At 56.6% G+C, this 8802-nt stretch overlaps 1 protein-coding gene across 1 annotated transcript; it reads right to left on the bottom strand.

Moving 5' to 3' along the window:
• Positions 1–133: 133 nt before the first annotated feature.
• TMEM121B (transmembrane protein 121B) lies at positions 134–4999 on the bottom strand. The gene is made up of 2 exons (XM_032105683.1): positions 4526–4999; positions 134–4474 (listed from the first exon to the last, which is right to left on the bottom strand). The coding sequence occupies exons 1-2, from the start codon at positions 4955–4957 to the stop codon at positions 3410–3412; spliced, it is 1497 nt and encodes a 498-aa protein (XP_031961574.1). The 5' UTR covers positions 4958–4999; the 3' UTR covers positions 134–3409.
• Positions 5000–8802: the final 3803 nt, after the last annotated feature.

Raw genomic sequence — 8802 nt, 5'->3', positions numbered from 1 at the left:
AATCCAGACACTATTTTAGCAATCCAGTATGAGGAAAACAAGTAACTTTAACGCATCTGTTAGTCCCTATTCAATACAAAATTGAATAGCCCAGCAAGACTCAAAGGAGGAAAAAAAAAAAAGAGGAGCAAAATCAGTCACAAGTTTCTAATTTTATTTTAACAATCTTGCTTTTTAAAAAATACAAGTTCTGATTAATGCCAGGGGGATGCCAAGTGTCCATCAGCCACAGGCCTTATCTCTCACTTCCATTTCCCCTCCTGGGAGTAGTCATCTCTTTTGTCAGGATAGCAAACAAAGAGCAATAAAATGCTAAATAACTGAGTTGCGTTACGAGGCTCGTAACAGAATCCCAAGGGACATGTGTCTTAGTATGGCACAATTTCATTCGGCAAAGTGTTACTGACCTGGACCAGCAATTTAATGTTGGCAGAACGTAGAGGAGTTGTGCAAGGTGCATCGGGAGAGGTATTGTTTGCACTTCCGTGGTACCACCGTCTCTCTTCTGCAAACAGAGAGGTTTAAATGGAAGCAAGAGCTCGATTACCAAAGAGGAGGGAATTCAAAGGAGGAGCAGGTTTATAAACAAGACCTTGAAGATCTTTAAATGTTTTTTCAAAGTAAGTAATTGCAGGAGCAGCAGAGCTGCCCTTTTAGTTGCAAGGGGGCTTCTGTGTAGCCAACTACAAAAGCTTTACACTCTCCAAACAGCACATGTCCTAACAACCTAGAAACCATGGCACCACAAAGAACAACTTTTTCTACAAAGGAATTCTAAGCAACAGAAGTGTCATTTTGCAGGGTCATCTGTCCCGGGCAACCTTTTAATCCACGGACAAATCTGAACTGTGAGTTCACTGCCAATGGGTTCAATATGCCATGGCCAGATAAATTCCAAATATGCCATTTTTCTCAATAATATCCTAACTGGAAAAAGGCACTCACTGTTGAAACAGCAAACTTTGTTATGGGCTATGAAGGGGTACTGAAGTAAGACTTGTTAATAATCCTGCTGTGATTCTTTTGATGTCTCAGCTATGCTCACGCTTCAGTGTATTAGGGGTTAGCACTTTGGTGCTGTTGGGAACTTGGCCGTAGGAGCAGCAAAACACAGTTGGTGATGAAAAGCTTTTTTTTTTTCTTTTTTCCCTTCTGCTTTTTTTTTGCAAAGTTGGTTGGGGATTTTTTTTTTTTTTTTCCTTCAGCTGTTTGACTGAAGAATGGAGCAGTCCTAGGTTCAGGTATCACCTTATTCTCTCTTGAATAATTATTTCTGAGCTTCTACTATCTATTTAATGCTGAAAAAGGAAGGTGCAAGGAAACAAATACCTGTACAAGCATCATGTACCTGTAATTACACCTCCTTTGGCCAGGAACTTAGCATCCCCTCGACACATTTCACATCACATAGGAAAAGTTCACAGTACCAAGTTTTACAATCACAGTCACTCACAGCACCAAGATTGTCCAGACAAGAAGAAGTTACCAAAGAGAAAGGCCACTGGCCAAAATTCACACAATTGCCCATGTAAGGGCTCAGGTTAAAAATAAAGCACTGGTGGGAAAGTTAAGCCTAGCTTTTGCCAACTCTCCATTTGGCATGAGGAGAGCAGCAAGTCACCCATCCTAGCTGCACTTCTGAACAGAACAGCACTATTGACCCATCTTTTCTAGGGGCTGTTCTAGCCCCTTAAAACCCATCAGCCACCGAGAGCTGGGGGAGAAGAGCCCCATGGCAGCCCCACTTCTGCCTCTGGGAGCTGGAAGTTACCAGACTGTAAACATTTTGTTGAAGCAGTCCACCGGAGCAGGCAGTTGATCCCACTCTGTGAAAAGGAAGGTGGGACAGAGGCTCTGAAGCCCCAAGCCCTGAAGGAAAGAATGAATGTGTGTGTGGAAGAAGTCTGGGCCGTGCCTGCAGTCCTGCTGTGGGCTCTGGGTAGCAGTTGGTCGTGCTTTATTTCCCCTTCCCATCAGGACAGCTTGAAAAAAAAACTTGTGACAGGAAACTGTCGTTTTTCACAATTATTGCAGCCTTGCCCAGATAACAAAATATAAGCCTGGGAGGGGCAAAGTCCTTCCTCCGAACGTGGCCTGTGTGCTCCTGCTTCCATGGGGCTGGTTTCAGGAGCAGCGGCAGCCAGGCAGAAGAGCAGGCCTTAACCCCACCCAACATTCATGGAGCTTAAAACCAAAGAAAACTGTGTTCCTGTGAAAGGTTGCTAACAATTTTTCCCCACCTACCCTAAACCACATGCACACAGAGGACAGGATGCTGATACGTGGGCTTTCGGCAAAGCTCGAGAGCCCTTCTGCCTCGAGGGCTGCTGCAGCACTTAGCTTTCTGTGCTGAAAAGTGAGGTTCACTGAGCATGGAGCCCAGCCCCAGCAGTGCCAGCGTCCTCTGCTCTGCTCTGCTCTTTGAGAGGGGGCACTTTGCAGGCTTAGCCCCATCTCTGCTCTCTCAAGCAGGCATGGAAGGGGGCCGGAGGAAATTTTCCAGCCTTTCTGGCTGTGTAAAGGAAGACCCTACGCTCCGTGTAAAAGAAAACCAACGCTGATCCCGTAAACATGCATATTCACAGAGAAATGAGAGCCCCAGCACCTGGGGATGCCAGCAGTAGGCTGCTGTAAACCCTGTTCTCACCAGAAATCAATGTCTTGGTGGTTATGAAATGGGGCCTAAGCCCTGGTTTATGTCCATGCTGGATTGGTTTCTTTAGCATGTGAAGTCAATGTAAGATGCAAAAGGTTGAAGCACAGAGGTAGACATTTTGGCTAGGAGAAGGTGGGTCATGGGCTTGAAGTGACCAAGTGGCCAGCGTGCTTCCAGAGGTTCCTTAGCTGGTACACAAAGGCCTGGGAAGCAGAGGCAGCAGCTTTGCAAGACCCAGGGAAACCAAAGCGTGCTTCCTTCTGTCCTTCCCGTACCTGGAGGCAACGTCTGCTGGTCAGGCCCCTCTCGCATCTCATTATTGTGGTCAGCAGGAGTTCTTAAAGGAGGGGACAAAATGTACTGGTCCCTGCTTAGGATGAAAAGGAAAAAAGTGAACCTTTATGGATACAAAGCAACACAATGTCCGGGGGGGGGCGGGGAAGAGCGGGACCCTCCAGAGAGTGGAGGGGCAGAAGCACTAGAAGAAGTCTTGTCATGAAGGACAGGTGCGTTTTCTGGGGACAAGTGTCATCCGTAGGCTCCTGCAGGTAGTCGGGTTTGTGCGGAGCTTCCGCTGCTGGATTTGTCCATGAGGAAAGGAGTAGGGGAGCGGGAGTCTGACAGGGAAGCCCACGTCCCCTTCCCCTGCTCGGCCACGGCGGAGGGAACCTGAGCAGAACGCAGAGAGACAGAGACTCTGCCGGGAGCGAGCCCGGAGGCGGCGGGAGCTCCTCCGGGGGCGGCCAGCGGGGCTCAGCCCTGGGCCGTGACCGCCAAGGCGTTCACGTACCCGTGGGGACCCACGTCCACGTCGGAGAGCCCGTGGGCCAGCGGGGCGGCGGCGGGGGCGGCGGCGGCCGGGCCGTACTTGGCGGGCGGCGGGGCGGCGGCGGGGCGGAGGAGGCAGCAGGTCTCCAGCGCCTCCAGGCCGCGGCAGGTCAGGAAGAAGAGGTTCTTCAGCATGAAGAGGGACAGCGGCTGCTGGTAGCGCAGGAGCAGGAGGCAGCGCAGCGCCAGCAGCGGGGCGTCCAGCAGCCCGGCGGGCAGCAGGAGGTGCAGGGCGAGGCGGGCGGCGCCGGGCGGGCGGGCGGCGCTGAGCTCGTACAGCCACAGCACCGGCGAGGCCAGGCAGAGGAAATAGACGGCGATGAGCAGGTAGCGCAGCGGGGCGGGCAGCGGCGCCGGCCGCCCGGGCTGCAGCACCAGCTCCAGCAGGGAGAAGCTGTCGAGCAGGTCGAGGCAGGTGGCGAGGAAGGCGGCGGCGGCGCGGTGCTGCGGCGGCGGCTGCGGCGGCAGGAGCAGCTGCCCGGCGCCCTCGGTGCCGATGGCCCGCAGCAGGCAGTACAGCAGCGGCGCGGACAGCGCCAGGGTGATGCGGAAGCCGGTGGTGCCCAGCGGCAGGCGCAGCTCGATCAGCTCCAGGATGGAGGTGCCCAGGATCAGCGCCGCCTTGGGCGTGAAGGCGATGGAGTAGATGAGCCAGGCGAGGTGCGCGTAGGCGAAGTCGCCTCCGCGGGGGGGGACCCCGGCCCCGCGGCCCCCGGCCCCGCGGCCGCCGGGGGGGCCGTGCAGCAGCAGCGGGTGCGGCGGCGGCGGCCCGGGGGGCGGCGGGGGCCGCTCCCGGCGGCGCGCCCGGCTGTTGCGGCAGAAGAAGATGCCCCAGCCGGCCGCCAGCACCAGGTCGGTGGCGATCCAGCTGCACCAGTAGAGGTCGGTGACGGCGATCAGGTAGAGGTCCAGCAGCGCGCCCTGCCCCAGCAGCAGCACCAGGGACAGCGCCTGGAAGCCCCAGCGCCGCCCGCCCCCCGCCCCGCCGGGCCCCAGCAGCGCCCCCGCCGCCGCCCCGCCGCCCCCCGCCCCGCCGCCCGCCGCCGCCGCCCCGTACAGCTCCGCCGCCGTCATGCTGCGGCCCGGGCTCCCCCCGCCGCCGCCGCCGCCGCCGCCGCTGCTGCTGCTGCTGGGGAGCGGCGAGGCGGCGGCGGGCAGCGGGGTGGCGGGCGGCGGCACCAGGGGCTTGCTGATGCTGATGCTGTCCTCCTCCTCTTCCTCCTCCTCCTCCTCTTCCTCTTCCTCGGTGCTGCTGCGGGGGCTGCGAGGGCGGCGGGCCCGCGCCGAGCCCGAGCTCGACCCCGAGCCCCGCCGGCTGCCGCCGCTGCTGGAGCCCCCCGGGAAGAGGGGCTGCCGGTCGGCGGCGTGCGGCGGCAGCGGCGGCGGCGGCGGCGGCGGCGGCGGCGGCGGCGGCGGCTGGAAGGAGCCCGAGGAGGAGGAGACCGAGCGCTGGTTGGAGGCAGCGCGGTGCATGGTCCTCCCCGGCCCCCCGAGCCGGCGCGCCGGGCCCGACGGCCGCGCCGCGGCCCCCGGCCCGCCCCCGGCCCGCCCCCCGCGCCGCCGCACCGGCCCCGGCCCCGGCAGCGGCAGCGGCAGCGGTGCCGAGAGCCCGAGCGGCGGCAGCCGGCGGGGGAGCCCGGGGGCGGCGCCGAGCAGCAGCCGCAGCAGCTGCCGGAGCCGGGGCGGGCGGCTGGCGGCGGTGGGTGGGCTGGGGCTGGGGGAGAGGCTGCGCGGCCGGGGGAGAGGAGGAGGGGGGCGAGAAGGGGAGGGGTAGGAAGGCGCCCCCGCCCCGTCCCCGGGGATGCTCCCCTTGCACATCTCGGGGAGCATCCTGCCTCCTGCCCCGCAGGACCCCCGCGAATGGAGCGAGCCGCGCCCGAGCGAGTCGCCCATGGACACGCCAGAGCACCCCGACAGCCACTCCGTAACATCGGAAGCGCTTCGGTCTCCCCTGTTCGCTCTAGGCTGACCAAGACAAAGACCACTTGGCCTGGCACAGAGCCTACAGTGAAGCACTCACTCGTGGCTCATCTGTGCTGCTGGACATTCATCTGTCCCTACATTGGTGTGATTGTTCATCAAACTAAGTGTCTTTTTTCCCACCAATTTTCTGAGCTGAGCCAATCCACATGCTGAGGGCCCTTCCCAGCTTGCCATGATGGGACAGAGCCTTTAAATTGATATGAATAGCCCTAAAGTTCCTACTTCTACTGAAAGCACCAGTCAGGACCTTTATTGACCCACTATCAATGGCCTCGAATTGAGGTTAATAGCTGGCTGCATCCATTCATCACCAGCACTAATGGCTTGGCACATCATGTTCCAAAGTGGCTCGGTGCTCAGCATCACCAGTCCCTCATTCGTACCTGTGCCCACCAGTGATGAGCCAGGCGCTGCCTGACAATGATGTGAAGCACATCAAATAAACTGTCTCCACAAATGTCTGTATTAACTACACTTTGAGATAAAGATCCAAAATAGCTCCATGTTTTGAGGGTGTTGCTAAATCAACACATGGGACTGAGAAAATGCTGCTTAGTACTTGGAAAGGACATCGAGGACAGCAGTGACAACCATCTAATACATGTTGGTGCAGGCTCCCTGAGGAGCCCTTCTCCAGTCAATGTCCCTGGCTGCTCTGGGCAGCAAGGAGAATTCATGCTTAAACTTGAAGCAAAGAGATAACTGAGAAAGGGAAAGAGAGAACTTGGGATGGATGGACACAAAGATTTCTTTGGACACACGGCAATAATCAGGAGGAAAGGCAGGGGAAGGAAAGGTCACGGCAGAAGCATTGCTGTCAGTGGAGACTGGAGCGAGGGGGCACAGATAAATCAGTTTTCTAAAAGCATGGTGAGAACAGAGGGAAAGAGAGAATGTAACTGGAGGCTATGCAAGCTTTAACACGGTTACTTGGGCAGCACAGGGCTGAAATGGTACCACCTCTCAACTGGGATAGCAACAAGCAGGAGTTCCCGTGGTCCCCCCCAAAGCTGCTGCCCTGCTTCCAAGTCCGTGCTGCTGCATCCCTGCTGCTGCATCCTGCTTGGCTGGGGTGCAGCTCGGAGGGGGAACATCTATTTTCTGCTACACTCACGTTATGTTTGCAATTCTGGGACACACTTGCCAAGATCCAACTTCGCATCAGCACTACCTGTGCCACTGCCTTCCTCTCTTCCATGACCTTGTCATGGTCCCCAGCACCAGATGAGGCTGAACGCACCATGTGCTCTCTTGCTGAGGGCTTTGTCACTAATTCCACGTTTCCATTAGCAAATAAAACCAGTTCATTTCAAGAAGGTCACCAATTTTAGCCCTCCAAAGAGGGCTGTTGCCACTTCTTTTCCAGCAGGTGGCTGCATGACAGCCTGAGGCCAAGGACCTCTCAGAGCAGGCTCCCAGCAGCTCTGTACAGCACTGCCTGCATTTAGCCCAGGCAGCTCGAGGGCCTCTGTCAAGGTGCTTGGCCCAGGCATCACACCTCTGGCACCCCCTCTGCCCTCTGCCTTGCCCAGGGGCTGCTCCCCATGATCCACATCCCACATCAGTGCCTCGAAGGTGCTGCCAGGTTGCTGCAAGTGACACCGGGGACACTATTCCCTCTGCATTGTGAGGGAACAGCCACCCATCACAGGAATGTGGCAAGGTTTTGTGTGCTGGAAGCAATGCAGCAGCAATCTCAGGTGAGCAGCTTGGTCCAAGGTCATTCACGATGCAAGAAGACAGAGCAGTGAGCCACCTCCCTTCCTTGCCAGATACACTCCCATCATGTTGGCTTTGCTCTCCAGCCTCTAGGGTTGTGTGGATTGTCAGGCATGAGAGCCTGGGCTCTGCTGCTGAGCCCTGTGTGTTTTGCTGGCAAGGCTTTCTCTCTTTGACTGACTTTGCTGCCAAAGAAAAATCCGTGGCTAAACAATTGCTTAGACTACAATTTTTGTACAACCCCACAAACACTTCATTTAGGCTTCTGTGGACGGTCTCTGTTTGATAGGGAGCATGAGGCTGGAGGCCACGGCCAGGGAGGATGATTGCTCTCTATGTTGCTCTTTCATGTTCAAGCAGAGCCTGGTCCTCCTTGGGAGTTCAGGACAGCTCAGAGTGCTGTGAATGACACCAGCTGTGCCTCCTAATTTGGTTTCCACAGAAAGGCTGGGGTAGATGGCAGTGTAAGTGTGTGTGGTCCACGGTAGAGGGTAAAACCACATTCTTATGCTCTGGATCCTGGCTTTTATCCAACATGGGTGGGCACCTTCACCTGGCTGTCCTCAGGGTAAGCCAATACTTGTGTCACTGGCATGATCCATGCGTGAGCAGCTAAACTGGTCTTGGTCTTGCACATTCTGCTGCAAGAGGAGTTTTCCACTTCTACAAGAGGATGTGGAATGAAAACCAAGCATCCACCTGGGCCACTCAGGGCAACAGCCCTCATGCAGAGAGGGCTGGTCCTGCCCTGCCTGGGCAGCAGACAGTGACAGCTTTGCCTCGTTGGCTGCCATGCTCTGGATTTCCTGAGCAGTGCAATTCCCTGTGTGCCATAGGCTGGACATGCTCACTTAGCTGCCCTGGCAGCCTGCCACAGGCACTCACATCTCTGCTTTTGATCCAGGCACTCATTCCACAAAGAAGCCTCATTTCCCAAAGCTTTAGGTGGCCATCCAGTGTCCCACCTGCTGGGGTAAATGGAACTGGGTGGGGAGCCCTGAGCTTTGGAGGGGTGGGCTGTCGCCTGCAGCTGGTCTGCAAACCCGGGAAATGGGCTCTGACCATGCCACCCAGGTGATGTGGGGAGCTGGGCACAGGGAATTGAGGCAGCTGGGAGGAAGCTGGGTGCTCAGGGGGCCTGCTGGGCTGAGGCTGCGTGAGCAGGGCAAGAGCAGGCTCGTGGAAATGGTTCTCCAGACACCACAGGATGCCTGCAGGGGCTGGGGAGGTTCCTGCATCCAAGGTAGGCAGGCAGGAACAGGGAGGACCTGTGGTTGCAGGGCAAGGGGAGTTATGACCAGGGATGGGAGAGCACCAGGAAGGAGGGTGGAAGCTCAAGGGCTTCCTTGGGCTGAACATGGGCTCCAGCACTGCAAACACAACCCAAACAAACAGGTGAGAATAAGAAAGAAGCTTATTTGTAGGAAAGGAAGCAGAAATTGTGCCTCTTCCTTAAAATGGGAATGAGGGGAGAAATGCCTTCTACTCGAGAAAGCACTGAAGAGCTTTTTGTAGCACACTGTAGGATGAGATATGACAAGTTGATGCTTCCCATGTGATCTAGTTATTTAATGCAATGTGCAGCCCTTGGATGTGTTAGTGCTTAACCATTACTG

The sequence above is a fragment of the Corvus moneduloides genome, chromosome 4, assembly GCF_009650955.1.
Source record: "Corvus moneduloides isolate bCorMon1 chromosome 4, bCorMon1.pri, whole genome shotgun sequence".
NCBI lineage: Eukaryota > Metazoa > Chordata > Aves > Passeriformes > Corvidae > Corvus > Corvus moneduloides.
This window is presented reverse-complemented; position numbering and strand designations above follow the sequence as displayed.

What these genes read in the sequence shown, in the direction of transcription:
- TMEM121B (XM_032105683.1), bottom strand. Translation starts at nt 4,957, where the DNA reads ATGCACCGCGCTGCCTCCAACCAGCGCTCGGTCTCCTCCTCCTCGGGC. An exon ending in AGCTGTACGGGGCGGCGGCG is followed by an intron (nt 4,475 to 4,525) that starts GCGGGCGGCGGG and finishes GCGCTGCTGGGG; the next exon opens with CCCGGCGGGGCGGGGGGCGG.